At 39.4% G+C, this 16,399-nt stretch overlaps 1 protein-coding gene across 1 annotated transcript; it reads left to right on the top strand.

Moving 5' to 3' along the window:
- Positions 1-11,712: 11,712 nt before the first annotated feature.
- Positions 11,713-16,223, top strand: LOC121395750 (spore wall protein 2-like). The gene is made up of 3 exons (XM_041570036.1): positions 11,713-11,798; positions 13,470-13,856; positions 15,133-16,223. Exons 1-3 carry the CDS (start codon positions 11,747-11,749, stop codon positions 16,221-16,223), a joined length of 1,530 nt encoding a protein of 509 aa, XP_041425970.1. The 5' UTR covers positions 11,713-11,746.
- The last annotated feature ends 176 nt before the right edge of the window (positions 16,224-16,399 follow it).

The raw sequence follows: 16,399 nt of genomic DNA, 5'->3' as shown, positions 1-16,399 counted from the left end.
GAAAGTAGAGGAGCTTTAGAAGGGGTATGGTAAGAGAGACAACCGTGAAATGTGCCACAGAAACGGTGATGATGAAGAAGGGAAGAAATAGTATATCATCAAATGCTGTCTACTACAGATATTTTAAATTGCTCGTTTAAGCATTATTTATCAGCCCCAGTGTCTCCAATTGTTTATTGTAATCCTTGCAGCCATATATTTGATTATGAAAAGTGAAACAGTCTTTTATCGTGGGAAGTAGACCTATAACAAAAAAAATGCAAAGTAAAAATTGTATCCTATATTTGATATCCTCATTATTATTTAAATCTTATGAAACAGAAGTTTCTGATAAGGCTGAAGATGGGAAGCGAGGGATGTGCTTTGGAGAGTTTTTGGAGAAGCACCCAGAGCTCAAAGAAAAGGTGGAAGAACATTTCCGGAAAAAGAGCAAGAACTGGAAAGAGGACCAGGGTGGAGAAGGGAATTCTAAGCACCACTTTCACCACTTCTCCAATCTGCAAAACTGCACGGCAGATGAGGACTGCAGTAATAATACTATATGTTGCAAAACTCATTGTGGGGCAATGAAGTGTGTAAAACCAATATTCTGTAAGTACCTTTCAACCACAACTGCAAAATAACACCTTTTAAATTGGCTTCAAATATTTTGTGAGATAAAACATTAAAAATTATATTTGGGTAATTGTCTTCTGCTCTTTGGATGCTTGAAATACCTTTGCTTAAAGAGAAAATATTAATTTCTTAAAAGTTTGCTTTGCCTTTTATCCTTATAAATGCAAATCCAAAACATATGGGCATTGATTATTTTCCCCAGAAAAACTGAATTATCTTCCTATTTTAGTTTAGCAGGAGCTGCCATGCTACTAAGGACAAGAGTTACCATCATAGGGAAATGTGATAGTGCTACTCTCCCATTTTTACGATAAATGGAAAAGCATAGATTTTCTCCATATGTACAATTTGTAGAAAGGAAATGAGGGAATCACCATTTGAAAATATTACTCCTGTCCTACATTTGATCTCATTTCCTTGAGAGAAGCAACATCAAATACAGACATTTCCCAGTGGTATAAGTATCTGCTTTGGCTCTACTGAGAGTGGCTTCAGCAGTGTCTGATTCCAGAGGTGAGAACAGACAATGGGCTCAAGTACAAGTCACCGTTGCACCAAGTGCCGTTGCAGTCATGCAAAGTTTGCTGCGGGTGTTGCAAGATAAAATGCCATTCATTAAATGCTTGATGTCTTCCAGCTGAAAAGGACATTAAGTGGTTACACAGGGATGACAAAAAAAAGAGTGGGAATAAAAGAGAATCTGAAGGTGAGAATGTTAATCAGATACAAGCGCTCATTTACAATGATGGATACATCAAAAGTGCAAGAAATAAATGCAAAGCTTGATGTGTTTTTCACTTGGCACCGTTCCCCTTAAATATGCTTGTAGTGACTGTAGCTTGCACCTTCCATTGGTAAATGAACCCTAATACAGGAGTGCCCATATTTTACTAATGTGAGGTCTACTTTTAGTGATGTTGTCCCATTATGATCTAAATCCATAAAAGCATTGTTAGCATTCTGTTCCATGGAAAATATTACTTAAATATTATATTGATTTATATTGCTATTTTTAAGAAACACGTATGTCTTGTGTCATCTTAGCATAATAAATATTTGAATTAAAAACATGAAATAGGAGGATCATTTAGTCAAGCTGTTGTCTTGTCTTGACAGTGTCTTGAAATCTACTGATGACCAGCTAAAGGTCTACTGGTAGATCCCGATCTACCTTTTGGACACCCCTGCCCTAATATATTGTTTATCAAGCATGAGAAGGGACATGGGAAAAGAGCTAAGCATGGGAAAGGTCATGGGTGGGAAAGGAGAAGACAGTGGGAAGGGTGATAGAAAGGAGCTAAACATTGGACTGGACATGCAAAAGAGGATAAGCATGAGGCATGAGAAAAGAGCTTAGTATGGGAAGTGTCCCAGGAAAGGTGAGGAGCATGGTAAAGATCATGGAAGGAGCTAAGCATGGGATGGGAATGTGAAAAAAGAGGGTGGAAAGGGGAATTAAAAGAGCATGGGAAGGACCATAGAATGGGTTATGAGACCAATGGGAAGAACTAGTATTATACCAAATGCTACTACTTAGTTTAATTCCATAGATAGCCATTGATGTCTATCAGCCCCATGAATCTCAGATTTTGTTGTATTCCTCAGAGCCATACACATGTCACATGTGGTAGGAAGAAAACAAAGTAAAGATTATCCAGTATTTCCTATTCAATAAATACTAATTAAACTTATGTCTACAGAGCTTTCTGATAAATCCGAAGGTGGGAAGAGAGGAATGTGCCTTGGAGAGTATCTGGATAAGCACCCAGAGCTTAAAGAAAAAGTAGAAGGACATTTCCAGAAAAAGAGCAAGGAAAGAAAAGATGGCAAAGGTGGAGAAGAACATTCCAAGAAGCACCACTCTCACCACTCACCAAACTGTACGTCGGATGAGGAATGCACTGATAACACTATATGTTGCAAAACCTGGTTTGGCTCAATGAAGTGCAAAAAACCCATTTTCTGTAAGTACCTTTCAAACCCACTAGCAAAATGGGATCATGACATAATACATTAATATTACATTGGGTAAATTGCATCCTGCTCTTTAGATGCCTCAAATACCTTTGTTTAAAGGGAATAGTTTACTTAACCTTTTCCTCCTGATGAATATAAATGCATAGATTATTTTTATATTTAATGTCAGTAGAAGTTGCCATGCTACTAGATACAAGAGTTACTGTCAATGGAAAAATGTCCACGTTATCCTAAAATATCCTAAGCTCTTGACTGCCGGTTTTTATGATAAATTCAAAACCATGGCTTTTTTTCCCATAAAGACTTTTTGTGAAACGGCAAAATCAGCATCAAATAAAGTGAATTTTTTTGTGAACAGCAAAAATTGCATAGGGTTCTTTACCCATTTAGTTCATTTTAGTAAAGTACCAGCTAAAACTGGCTTAGAACCTTTTGCATATACAGGTATAGGATCCGTTATCCGGAAACCTGTTATTCAGAAAACTCTGAATTGCAGAAAGGCCATCTCTCATAGACTGTATTTTATCCAAATAATCCAATTTTTTTCTGTAATAATAAAACAGTACCTTGTACTTGATCCAAAAATATAATTCATCTTTATTGGAAGCAAAAGCAGCCTTATTGAGTTTATTTAATGTTTACATGATTTTCTAGGTATAAAGATCCAAATTATGGATCCAGGAAACCCCAGGTCCTGAGCATTCTGGATAACAGGTCCAATGCCTGCATTGCTGTATTCAAAAAATTCTTAAAAAAGATGATCATCAGAATAAATAGCAGATACTAGAGTTCATTTGCAATGATGGGGATAGGCTCAAACAGATACAAAGCTCAGTGTTCTTTGCACCTGTACCCTTGAGGCACCTGTAGCTTGCACCTGGTAATGAGCCCTAATATATTGCACATCAGTAGTTAGACTGGAGACTTCTGAATGAACGTTTTTTCCGATAAGAACTTTTGCTTGATGTCTTCCAGCTGAAAAGGACATCAAGTGGTTACACGATGATGACAAAGAAAAGAGCCGGAAAAAAAGAGAAGCTGAAGAACCTGCGCATGACAATGTAGATGTGGAAGTAGTTGAGTATGATGAGAAATATGGGACATATGGGAAACTAGAAGCACATGCAGAGGGCTACGGGGAAGGAGAAGAACATAACCCCAAAAAGGTTCATAAGAAAGGATTTAAACGTCAGAAGGCACACCCCCCAGCACCTATCAAAGGGCAAGGCCTGGTGGATGAAACATATATCAAACAAGAATCAAATGGAAAACCTCCAGTAAAGCAGACAGTAGAGGCCCAAGGACCATAGACTGTAACACCTAAGGAATGAAAGATGGCTGTAATTATAGTTTCTGTTAATGTAGGAAATACAGTAAACTTACTGCATTAAAATGTTAGAACCAGCAAAGTCTGTTTGTACTGTCATTGTCTTTAATACAAATGCACTACTGGGATGTGAGCATGCACTCTAACCTAGGAAGAAGAAGCAAGAAGACAGGGAACTATGTCAGCGCTAATGGCTGGAAAGTAGTGATGGGCGAATTTATTGGCCAGGCGCGGATTCGCAAAGAATTTCTGCGTTTCGCCGCACTTTTGACTCCCGCGAATTCTCGCTAGCGTCAAAATTGGCGTTTTGCACGTAGCAAACTGGAACAGGACCAGGCAACTGATGGAATATATTTAAGCTACAGATTTTGATATTGTCCAAAATTGTGAGGGGTTTTTCAGACCTTTTGTTTTGAAGCCCCAATGTTTTGTGCAGCCTCGTGTTGGACAAACAAGGTTTTAGAAAAATGGAAATATGGCCTGGTTGGTTCCCCGTTACATAATAACTAGGGATGCACCGAATCCACTATTTTGGATTCGGCCGAACCCCCGAATCCTTTGCGAAAGATTCGGCCGAATACCGAACCGAATCCGTATCCTAATTTGCATATGCAAACTAGGGGTTGGAAGGGGAAAAAATTTTACTTCCTTGTTTTGTGACAAAAAGTCACGTGATTTCCCTCCCTGACCCTAATTTGCATATGCAAATTAGGATTCGGATTCGGTTCGGCCGACCAGAAGGATTCAGCTGAATCCGAATCCTGCTGATATAGGCCGAATCCTGGCCGAATCCCGAGCCAAATCCTGGATTCGGTGCATCCCTAATTATAACTAAGACAGCCAATAAGCATTCAGCTTATTCAAGGGGTGGTTCACCTTTAAGTTCGATTTTAGCATGTTATAGAATGTCTTCTTCCTAACAAATTTTTAATTGGGCTTCTTTATTTATTTTGAGTTTTTTAATTATGTTTTTATCCTTCTGCCTCTTCCCTGCTTTCAAATGGGGGTCACTGACCCTAGCAATTAAAAAAAACCTATAGCTCTGTAAGACTACAATCCTATTGTTGGTCCCAGTTTTTAATTACTTAACTTTCTATTCAGTCCCTCGTCTATTCATATTCCAGTCTTTCATTCAAACCACTGTCTGGTTGCTATGGTAACTAAGAGCCTAGCAACCAGATAGCTGTTGAAAAATCAAACTGTAGAGCTGCTGAATACAAAGCCAAATAACTGAAAAACCACATAAAATACAAAATGAAGTCCAATTGCAAATTGTCTCAGAATATCTATCTGAATGTCTACATTATATTAAAAATGAATTTAAAGGAGAACAACCCCTTGTAATGTAATACTGTAGTTACCATGAAAAAAAAAAATCTTTGTCATAGACATGCATACCGCCCAACTGTCCCGTTTTCTGCTGGACAGTCCCAGTTTTGGGGCTCAGCCTGCAGTCTGGGGTTTCTTACTAAAATATACCAAGTTTCTTTTGATCTCCTGCACTGACACCAGAAAAAGATACAAAGTTTCTGAGAAAAATAGATAAGAGGCTTTTTTGGCAGAGAGCCCAGAACATTCAGCAGCTGCACTTCGATACATTTGTAACAATTTAAGATAAGCAGGTCTCTTGGGGAAAGTGTCACTTGCAGCTAAAAGGGCAATTTACTTTTTCAGCAGGATTCTGATTCGTCCAAATCCTTCTGCCCAGCTGAATCCTTCTGCCCGGCCGAATCCAAATCCTAATTTGCATATGCAAATTCGGTTTGGCCTGGGCAGAAGGATTTGGACGAATTTGAATCCTGCTGAAAAAGGTCAAAAACTGGCTGAATCCAAATTACACCTGGGCCAACGCCCCCTAAGGGCAGGAGAACACAGAGCAGATCATGTGTTTTCCTCCGTCTGATTAACTTTTTACTTACCCCTCGGTGCAGATTCAGGCATCGGAGTTCACTGCAGCCATCTTCCTGGTCTTCAGTAATCTGAGTGGGATAACGGCGAAGCGGCCCATGCACAGTTGGAGCAATTTACTGGTTTGCGACAACTGCGCATGCGCTGAAATAGACAGAGATCGCCGAAGATGGCTGCGGTGAACTCCAATGCCTGAATCTGAACCGGGGGGGGGGGAAGTAAAAAGTTAGGGCCATTTTCTCGGGGGGGGCAACTAGACTGGGGGAGGAGGGTTTAGGTGGGGTGTTTTTTTTTTTTGGTAAACGGTTGAATTCTCCTTTAAGTGCCACAGATCGTAGAATCTATATTTTGTGGATAAAAGTACCTAATTGCCACAGACCGTAGATTCTACGATCGGAAGCACTTCCTGGTTGAGGAGCAGCTTATCAAGTCTCTTGCCCCTAGGCAACGAACAAAGAGCAGAATCGAGTGCCCCCTAGGGCACAATCTCCCCAGGGCCCCAAGGTAGCTACGGCCACATGAATTCTACGTGTCCTGCTGCTGCCCGCACTTCCTTGTTACTTCGTTTTGCCCGTGTACATTTTATCTGCTATATTTCCATTTTGGAGTCTCTGTGAGCCACTTAGTTAAGTATATTTATGCACATTTGGACATCAAACTGTTCAGTATGGGGCATATAATAGGGTCAAATGCAAGCTTTGTGATGATTTTCAGAAACTTCATAAAAACTGCTTTGTTCAGCAGAGCTTTACATTTTGGTAGTTTGGCAGTTGAAAATATTTTTCTGGTATAAATCACTATATTCTGCCAAATGGCAATTTTTCTATTTTATTTGTATTTAGAGGTCCAAATCTTGTCCCAGAAGTGAAAACGCACAAAGATTTAGAAAGCTCAGTTCCTCCAATAAAAAAAAAACAGTTTATAGTTTTCCTAAGTAAACTAAAAATACCCCCCCCCCAGGAAATTCCCCTAAAATTCAAAAAACATTTGGTACTCAGTGCAAATTAAATAATAATGAAGGGTGCATTGGTGATAAATACATTTGATGGTATGAATTAGATCACACGTTTACATGCGCCGAGACCTGCATCTCAAGCATGTGTGTAACGGGGGAAAAATACACAAGTGCTGCTCTTGGGGCGTATAATGGTAAGGTTTTTATGCTCCTTTCTGTCCTGCTTGCTGGCTAAACAGTTGCAGTGAAATACAAGACTTGTGATTGCTTCCTTCAATGTGGTGCAGGTCAGTTGATGGTTTTCCAGTGGGAGAGAGTTTCTTGGTGTAGTGTTGTCTCCCATCGTCGGCTGCTAAAAAGGCGGTCCAGATAGGTAGGCAGGTCTATGCAACACCATCGCAAATCTGGCTGCAATATTGTTTATTAAATAAACACAAAATTGCCTGTGTGGAAAGCAGGGGATGTAAAGCTAGAAAAATATTATTATTGCTTTTCTTTATAGCTCATTTTTATATTCAGGCCTCTCCTGTTCATATAGTATTCCATTTCAGCCATTCCCCTAGCAACCAGATGGCTGAAATTGCAAACTGGGGAGCTGCTGAATAAAAAGCTAAATAACTCAAAAACCACACATAATACAACATGAAAACCAAGGCCAAGTCTAGGCCCCCCTCACGCTTGCGCTCTGTTGCTTCTGCTCCTCCCCTTCGCACTCTTGCATGTGCGTATAAGTGAATTTCTATTCTTGGGACTTAGTGAGCAGGAGATTTCAACAGCTCCTGCACACCCAATTGCATCATGGGGGCGGGGCTGTGATGCATCAGGGGCAGGCTAATTACAAGGCAGGGGCAGGGGGTAACGTAGGGCTGCCACCTGCTTGGTTGTACCCGAACAGTTTGGTTTTTCTAAGGTCTGTTCAGTTCTCAACTTTCTGTTTGGTTTTCAGCCTTGTAAAACCAGAACAATAATCTGGCCAATAAATGAAAACCAATTAAATACCAAGATACTCAACTTGACATGGCTTAGTTATTATCAAGTGCAGTATATTTCTTGTTATTAGAGAAACAGAAATAAGCAAATCAATTAAAAATAAGAAATAGCTTTTCTAAATGAGCATTGCTGTATGTCAAAGTTTTCTGGATAACTGATTTCTATATAATAGATCCCATACCTGTTGTTAAAGCATTGGTCTTACTCATCGGGAGAATTAGGGATGCACCGAGTCCACTATTTTGGATTCCGCCAAACCCCCGAATCCTTTGTGAAAGATTTGGCCGAATACCGAACCAAATCCTAATTTGGGAAGGGGAAAACATTTTTACAAAAAGTCATGCAATTTCTCTCCCGCCCCTAATTTGCATATGCAAATTAGGATTCGGTTCGGCCGGACAGAAGGATGCGGCCAAATATAAGTGATGTAATAACCCTGACCCAGCATCATAACTTCACGACAACATTGTGCCTGCCTCTGATGTCATCACGACCACCCCAACATCATTATTCCACCCCCAATGCTATCTGCCCCGTCCCCTTTGTTCGCGTTTAGCCAGTGGCAACGGGCAACCCGGCAGGGGCGGGGCTATGCCACGGTCGCCGTGTCAATCATAGGAAATCCTGCCTGGTTTTCCTAATTTGGAAAACCGGGAAGGCAGTCTTGACCCGGCAGCCCTTCAAAAAACCGGGCTGTCCAGGTCAAAACAGGGCAGGTGGCAACCCTATTGTATATAAATAATTGCAAAGTAAATAGTTATCTATACACCTTTGTGGTAAATAGTAACGCAAGGGGGCCAATGAAAGGGAGAAATCAACCAATGACCATTGAAATTATGTGATTAGCTAAATAACCAATGAATTACCAGGGGAGGGAAGTATCAATGTCCAATAGGAAACAAGTAAGGCCAAAGCCTGGGAGTGATGATGTAAAGCATATAGGAAGTTCTCAGTGTGCCAGGTTCAAAATAGGCCACTCCCATCCCTTCAGAAAACTGTTCTGAGTGACAAGTGAAGGGCTGATTTATAAGAAAACCTTTTTCTTTTTTATAAGGAAAACCGGTTTCCTAACACATTGAGAGTATTGTTTGTGGTTTTATAGGATTTGCACATTGAAAGTGAACAACCCTTTTAACAAACAAGAGGGTTAGAATGACATTTCTTGTTAATTGTCACTTACATTAGTAAAGGTTTTATTCCTTTGTGCAAAGGAAATTTAAACCAGAGAATTATAATATTTAACCTTTATTTCAGTCTTAGATTACGCACTGACTTTATTTTAATGTAAACATCTCACCCAACCCCATTTCTATTCATTTCATAATTTCATAAATTTTCACTATAAATCTCATCTTAACTAACCTTCAAGGTGGGGTTTTAGAGGGAAAATTCACCCCAAATCTTTTCCAAACTGGAATTCAGTCCTCAGGTGGGTACCCCACCTGAGGAAGGTTCTCGTATCTGAACCGAAACGTCGAAATAAATATTTTCACTTTTTTTGCATTTACAAGTCCTGTGTAGTGCGGTTTATTATGTTTGATTTATATGCTATAGATTCTAACCAGCACCCAGGCAGCTGCGATTTTTGAATGTGTGCTCCAGTACAGGACTCAGTATATATATATATATATATATAAACTGAAGTTTCGGTCAGCAATCTGACGGCCCGAGTTGGTGTGCCGAAACGTTGTAATAAAATTTTCTACTTTTTTCACTATTTCAAGCCCTTGGAGTACGGTTTTATTTTTGGTTTGCTCTATATATATATATATACACATACATACATAAAAAGTACTGCACAAAACATAGAATTACGAACAAATAACAGTTTACTTGATGCAGACACATAGAGCAGATTTTGACTCCATGTATTTCGGTGCCGGCATTGGCGCTGTGCAGTGGACTTGTACATAAATAAATACACAAAACTAACTGTAGCCTTTATTTACTGTAACAGTGGGTAAAATGCCCACATCCAAGAAGTCATCCAAGCCCCAATTAATGAAAATTAACACCACCCCAAAGGGCATTCCACAACCTCATTGCCTTCACGTTGGAAAGTTCAGTTCCCCAAGTCTAAAGTGGTGGCGTTGTGTTCTTTGTTGTTTTCTATGTTATTTTTCCATGATTTGCTTTAATGTCGTGTAAAAAGTAATCATGTCCACTATCAAGCAGAACCCCAACCTTGACAGTCTACCCTTACAGATTAAATCCTCCTTCCCTTGCTGGCCATGGTAAAGATGCATAAGATTACCAAGAGTTACACTTCCATCCCTGCCTATGAGCACAAACCTGTGTGTGCAAAATGTGTCAGGCTCTCTGAGTTTTAGTCCTTTAATATGTAATAAACATAATGTTATTATTAATAACACCTGCTGGATTGGTGACCTCTCCTTTTGTCTGAAAACTATAATTGGAAAGTGCAGATTTAGGGCACGGAGAAACCGCCTGCGGTTTTAAAAAAAAAAAAAAACTGACCGCTGCCTAAATACACTAATCTGTTTCAAGCGTAGGAAATGGCACAATAGCTTAGTTTATTTATGCGGCGTCGGCTTTTTTAAAAACTATTTCATATTGGAATTTGGAAGGCGCACACCCATTTTATTAGAGAGCCATGCTGAGGTGCTAATCCAAGGGGGGCTGCCCAATCATTGCCTCCTGTTAAATATCATATAAATAAATAAATATATGGATTGCACACTCAGACTTATATAAAAAGTCAAAATTTATTAAGTCATATCAGTAAAAACTTACAGACATAATAGAACAACCCGACTCGTTTCGACCACCGCAGTGGTCTTCATCAGGGGCAAAAAGCTTCTCAGTGCAAAATAGATCTGCGTGTGCAATCCATATATTTATTTATTTATAAGGCTTTTTTAAAAACCATGCCGCATTTCCACACTGAAAACCACATGTTTGTTCATGCCTTAAGCTTCAATTTTGGGGCGCCTCCACCTGTCCTATGAGTAAGTGCCCCAATAGGCACGAAACGCGTTAGGTATCATGTCCTAATAAATTTTCTACTTTTTACATTTGTTTTTGTATTTTTGGAGACCCTCACATTCCGTTTGGACACAGTAATTTTGCACCTCCACCTGGACCACCAAAGAATATTGGTGGCCAACTTTGAAAGCATAAATCATTTGTTTCATTAGGCTTCTGGTGCAGTAAGTTCATGTTTATGTTTAGAATACAAAATACAGCATTTCTAGCATTAGTCTATTTTAGACTAGTTCCACTTTAAGTACTAGACACCACTAAAACCAGCAGTCTAGCAACACTCTAGAGGCCCCAAATGCAAGACAATAATTTGAGAAAGGTCATAAAAAAAGAAAATAACTTGCCTTTTGAGATATATGGCCTGTATCTTATCTATAAGTAAGTTTGGAATATGTGTCATCTGTAATATTGAGGCATATAAGGGGGGTTTGTATGCACCCACAAACAATTCTTGAGGATAACCCTTATATTTGGTTTAAAGGCTAAGTCATCGCTTGTCTAAAATAACTTTAGTTGTATGAATAACAATGGCGCCTTGTCAAATGGACAATGGATCTTTACAAAACTTCCATACAGAATCCAACACCACAAAGACAGCATTAAAAACATTTGCGTAACAAAAATCCTAAATTGCTTTAACCTTTTGCCACCGAAACAAAAGGGGAAATTACATTTTATTATTGTGATCCTAAAAAAAACACTCCAACCTTTTGAATGAATTGCAGTTTTCATGAATCTGTTTCTCATATTGCATTGCGCAAAAAGGCGGATTATTTGATTAAAAAAAAGGTTACTGATAGTTTCATCCATTCAAATTCTATGATCTGGATTAAACTGAAAATGCAAAGTTTACGTTCCCACCCAGGACACAAAGCACCGCAGCTTGGTATAAATAAACCTTCTTTCCTTATGGAAAACTCACCAGAACATTCATCTTAGGTGTTTTGGGTCCCTCTGATCATCAAATCGCCATGAAGATTGAAGTTGTGGCCGTGTTGCTGTTGGTTGTGACCATCAGTGCAGGTAAGATATTTCTTTTAGACTCATTTTTCATGATAGTTAATGATAAAGCTTAATACAGAAAGTATAATGCAGATGCTAAGGGGCCGATTCACTAACTTCGAGTGAAGGATTCGAAGTAAAAAAACTTCGAATTTCAAAGTGTTTTTTGGGCTACTTCGACCATTGAATGGGCTACTACAACCTTCGACTACGACTTCGAATCGAACTATTCGAACTAAAAATCGTTCGACCATTCGATAGTCGAAGTACCGTCTCTTTAAAAAAAACTTCGACCCCCTAATTCGCCATCTAAAAGCTACCAAACTCAATGTTAGCCCATAGGCTTGGCTAATTTTTTTGATCGAAGGATATTCCTTCGATCGTTGGATTAAAATCCTTCGAATGGTTCGATCGCACTATTTGCGCTAAAATCCTTCGACTTCGATATTCGAAGTCGAAAGGATTTTAATTCCCAGTCGAATATTGAGGGTTAATTAACCCTCGATATTCGACCCTTTGTGAATCGGCCCCTAAGTGTTTCGTACTGTACAGATGGATCCTTCCATGATACTTTTTAGATTACTCTTAAAATAAATGTCTGAATCCATGTGCCAAGGAACCATTATTTGATCCTTTTAGTCCTCTTTTTGCATCTTTTTGCACCAGGATTCATTTATTTGTAAGCTTTAATCTAAGAAGCTTGTGTAATAAACTGACTGGGAGTCACTGAGACCATTAATGCTTTGGGGGTCACTGTGAAGTTTCTGGGGTTCTTACTTTGCAGACAGGAGAAATGAATACATATGAGATTTTAGAGAATCACATGTGGATACAAATGCAGGTCTTCAAAGGTGCATACCCACGTGATGCACTGTGCTTGCCACAATTACTATTTGCTAAATTTTGGGCAGCACAACTGAAATCAATTTGCACCACATACTGTCCCACCACCTTTTCTGAGCCACATCAGACATTGACTAAATACATAAAAGACAACAATCTAAAGGTGCATGTGTCTTTGAAATGTTGGAGTGGCAGGTTCAAGTCATTTAATCCTCCATGCATGGGAATGAAGGAAAGAACAGAAGAGAAAAGATGAATGGACATATGCAAAATAATGAAAACAGTAAGAGTGAGCGCAGAATGGGAATGATACTAAAATAAAGTGCACCCCTTTCTCAAACAAAGAACCTATAAAGAAAGTATTTCTCGTAGAAAGACAACTATGTTCACAGACTGATCGAGACAGACAGAAAGAAGGAACCATATGAAATTTCTAGGGATGCACTGAATCCACTATTTTGGATTCAGCCAAACCCCCGAATCCTTCACGAGAGATTCGACCGAATACCGAACCAAATCCTAATTTGCATATGGAAATTAGGGCTGGGAAGGGGGAAACATTTTTTACTTCCTTGTTTTGTGACAAAAAGTCATGCGGTTTCCCTGCCACCCCTAATTTGCATATGCAAATTAGGATTCGGTTTCGGCCGGGCAGAAGGATTCGGCCGAATCCGAATCCTGCTGAAAAAGGCCGAATCCCGAACCGAATCCTGGATTTGGTGCATCCCTAGAAATTTCAACCTGTAATGATAGGGTAGAAAAGGATAAAATATTGGTAGAATTCTAGCCAAAACTAGACCTAAAACAAATGGAAAAAAAAAAAGCATAATGATATTTATTTCTCATCAGAAGTCTCCAATGATGAAAACAAAGAGAAGAAAGGGCAGTGCCCAATGGATTATATAAGGACCCACCCAGAAACCATGGAAAAGGTCAAAAATCATTTCATGAAACATGGTCACAAATGCGAATCTGGTGAAGGTGGAGAAGGGTGCTCTCAGAAAGGGAACCATGGGCAAAAAGGGGAACATGGACAAAAAGGAGAACATGGTCATAAAGGGGAACATGGACAAAAAGGGGACCACGGCCCACAAGGGAAGCATGATCCAAAAGGTCATTCAAAGCAATTTCCCAACTTCAGCCGTCTGGCAAGCTGTGCCAAAGATGATGAATGCACCAACAACACAATCTGCTGTGAAACACCATGTGGAATGAAGTGTGTGAAAGCAGTTGTATGTAAGTACCTTCTGAAACTAGCAGGAAAACATGCCTGTAAGGAAAATTCACATACAAAGTGAAATATGGCTCCAGAAGAATATTAAGTCAGCATTAAGCTTTTGTCCTTCTAGAACAGTGTTTTACCAAAATGTTAGGTCAGTGTCTTATAAGTGCCCCTTGCAAATCATTGGGCCTCTTGTGGAGCCATGTCAACAAACAAGGGTAGGTTTCCTGGTTTTTCCACCCAAATGAGGGCCCTTACAAGGCTGTTATGATCACACCAGCATCTGGATCAGTAAGAAGACCAATGCTGACTAGTTGACTACGGCATCCACAGTTTAAAGCAGCCCTCAGCTACAGCCTTCCCAATCAATATCTGTACAAGGAGCATATATTAATCATAGGAAGTATCAGTTTTAGCCTCATAGATTGGCAATCTGGTCAATTTGTTGTTTCCTGTCCTCATATGTCCTCATAATTATAGGGGCCCAAACTGCTGCATGTTGTACAGGGGATTTGAATTTTTTCTCCACCACACAAATTGAAGGGCTGGAACATGGCTAGGTAGATTCAACTATCTCTGCACATTCTTTTCTATGGGGGAGAGAGAAATGCCACCATACAGCTGGTGCCTATTTCCATGATAACATTAATACACAACAACAAACCAAACGGCACCATCTGTTATATATGTTTCAGAAGGCTTTCATTAGAATCTTTCCTGTGTGATCCCCTATTGTAGTACATAACCTGTTAAAGCACGAATATTCAGGAGAGCAACCCAGATAAGAAACAGTTTTCTTGAAATGAGTAGTTGAGTTCAAGTAATGGCTAAAAGGAACTAAAAATTATTAGGACATTATTGTGTTTTATTGTGCACACATAATTTATATTTGGGGTTTGTGTATAACTGAGTGTGCTCTACTAGGCAGTGTCAGCCAGTGTCTAAATGAATAAAAAAGCCTCTTGCAAAAAAATGGCATGGACTTGGATAAAAGTATAAAAGCTTAATTTTGCCTCTTTATTCATGCATGTATTTATGTCTGTAGATTCCAGTAACACCTCACATTGAGCATACAGCTGCAATAATGTTACCTGCCTATTTGCATTTTATACATGAGCAGCAGCTGCCATAATGCTAATATTGACAAAATAAGCCCAAACTACAAAGGTCCACTTGCTAGAAATTTCAAGGTCATAAACAGCCAAAATATAACTGACATAGGTCAGATACCTTTAAATTTATATAGTTTATGAAATTTCCATTACGCTACTTTATATTTTTTCCTTGTAGCTGAAAAAGACCTGAAGTGGCTTCAACATCAAGATAAAGAATCCAAACGCAATAAACGTGAAGCTGAGGAAGAAACGAAAGATGTAAAGGCAGAGGAAGGACAAGTAAATGAGAAGGGAGATGTGCAAGCCAAAGAGAACGACAAGGGGTCAGATTCTGAGTCTAAGACTGAAGAGCATGGAAAGGGCACTGGGAAAGGGAAAAAGCACGGAAAAGGAAAAAAACACAGGAAAGGAAAAGGGGAGGATGAAGAGAATGAGAATGAAGAACAGGATGAAGGAGAAGGGAAGAAACATAGGAAAGGTAAAAAACATGGGAAGGGACATGGGGAAGGTGAAGAGAATAAGAATGGAGAGCAGGGAGAAGAAGGGAAGAAACACAGTAAAGGTAAAAAACAGAGGAAAGAAAAAGGGGAGGATGAAGAGAACGAGAATGAAAAACAGGTTGAAGGAGAAGAGAAGAAACATAGGAAAGGTAAAAAACATGGGAAGGGACATGGAGAAGGTGAAGAGAATAAGAATGGAGAGCAGGGAGAAGAAGAGAAGAAACACGGTAAAGGTAAAAAACAGAGGAAAGGAAAAGGGGAGGATGAAGAGAATGAAGAAAAGGTTGAAGGAGAAGGGAAGAAACATAGGAAAGGTAAAAAACATGGGAAGGGACATGGAGAAGATGAAGAAAATAAGAATGGAGAGCAGGTAGAAGAAGGGAAAAAACACGGTAAAGGTAAAAAACACAGGAAAGGACATGGGGAAGGTGAAGAGAAAGGGCATGAAGAGCAGGGAGAAGGAGAAGAGAAGAAACATAGGAAAGGTAAAAAACACAGGAAAGGGAATGGGGAAGGTGAAGAGAATGGGAATGAAGAGCAGGGAGAAAGACAAGGGAAGAAACATGGGAAAGGTAAAAAACATGGGAAGGAAAATGGGAAAGGAGAAGAGCGAGGGAAGGAACACAAGGAAGACGCAACACCTACTAGAGGAGAAGAACAAGTAAGGCAAAAAAGATCCCATGGAAAACCTCCAGGACATAAAAAAGGGAATCACCAAGGAGTGAACGATCACACAGGGAAAGGGAATCACACAGAAAATAACTAAAGAAACAAACCACACTGGCCCAAAATATGTTTAAAAAAATCAAAGTAGAGAAATATCAATGGGCCCCAAATCTCCCCTCAATCTGAGCATGAGCACAAAGACCATAGTTTCTGTCAGAATGAAAAAAATGATGTGATTAATAAAAATGTCCCAAAGCACACCACCTGTTTGTATTG

Source organism: Xenopus laevis, chromosome 7L, assembly GCF_017654675.1.
Source record: "Xenopus laevis strain J_2021 chromosome 7L, Xenopus_laevis_v10.1, whole genome shotgun sequence".
Lineage (NCBI taxonomy): Eukaryota > Metazoa > Chordata > Amphibia > Anura > Pipidae > Xenopus > Xenopus laevis.
Note: the sequence above shows the minus strand (reverse complement) of the source record. Positions and strands in the feature narration are given on the sequence as shown.

What these genes read in the sequence shown, in the direction of transcription:
- LOC121395750 (XM_041570036.1), top strand. Translation starts at nt 11,747, where the DNA reads ATGAAGATTGAAGTTGTGGCCGTGTTGCTGTTGGTTGTGACCATCAGT. An exon ending in GGTTGTGACCATCAGTGCAG is followed by an intron (nt 11,799 to 13,469) that starts GTAAGATATTTC and finishes ATTTCTCATCAG; the next exon opens with AAGTCTCCAATGATGAAAAC. An exon ending in GTGTGTGAAAGCAGTTGTAT is followed by an intron (nt 13,857 to 15,132) that starts GTAAGTACCTTC and finishes TTTTCCTTGTAG; the next exon opens with CTGAAAAAGACCTGAAGTGG.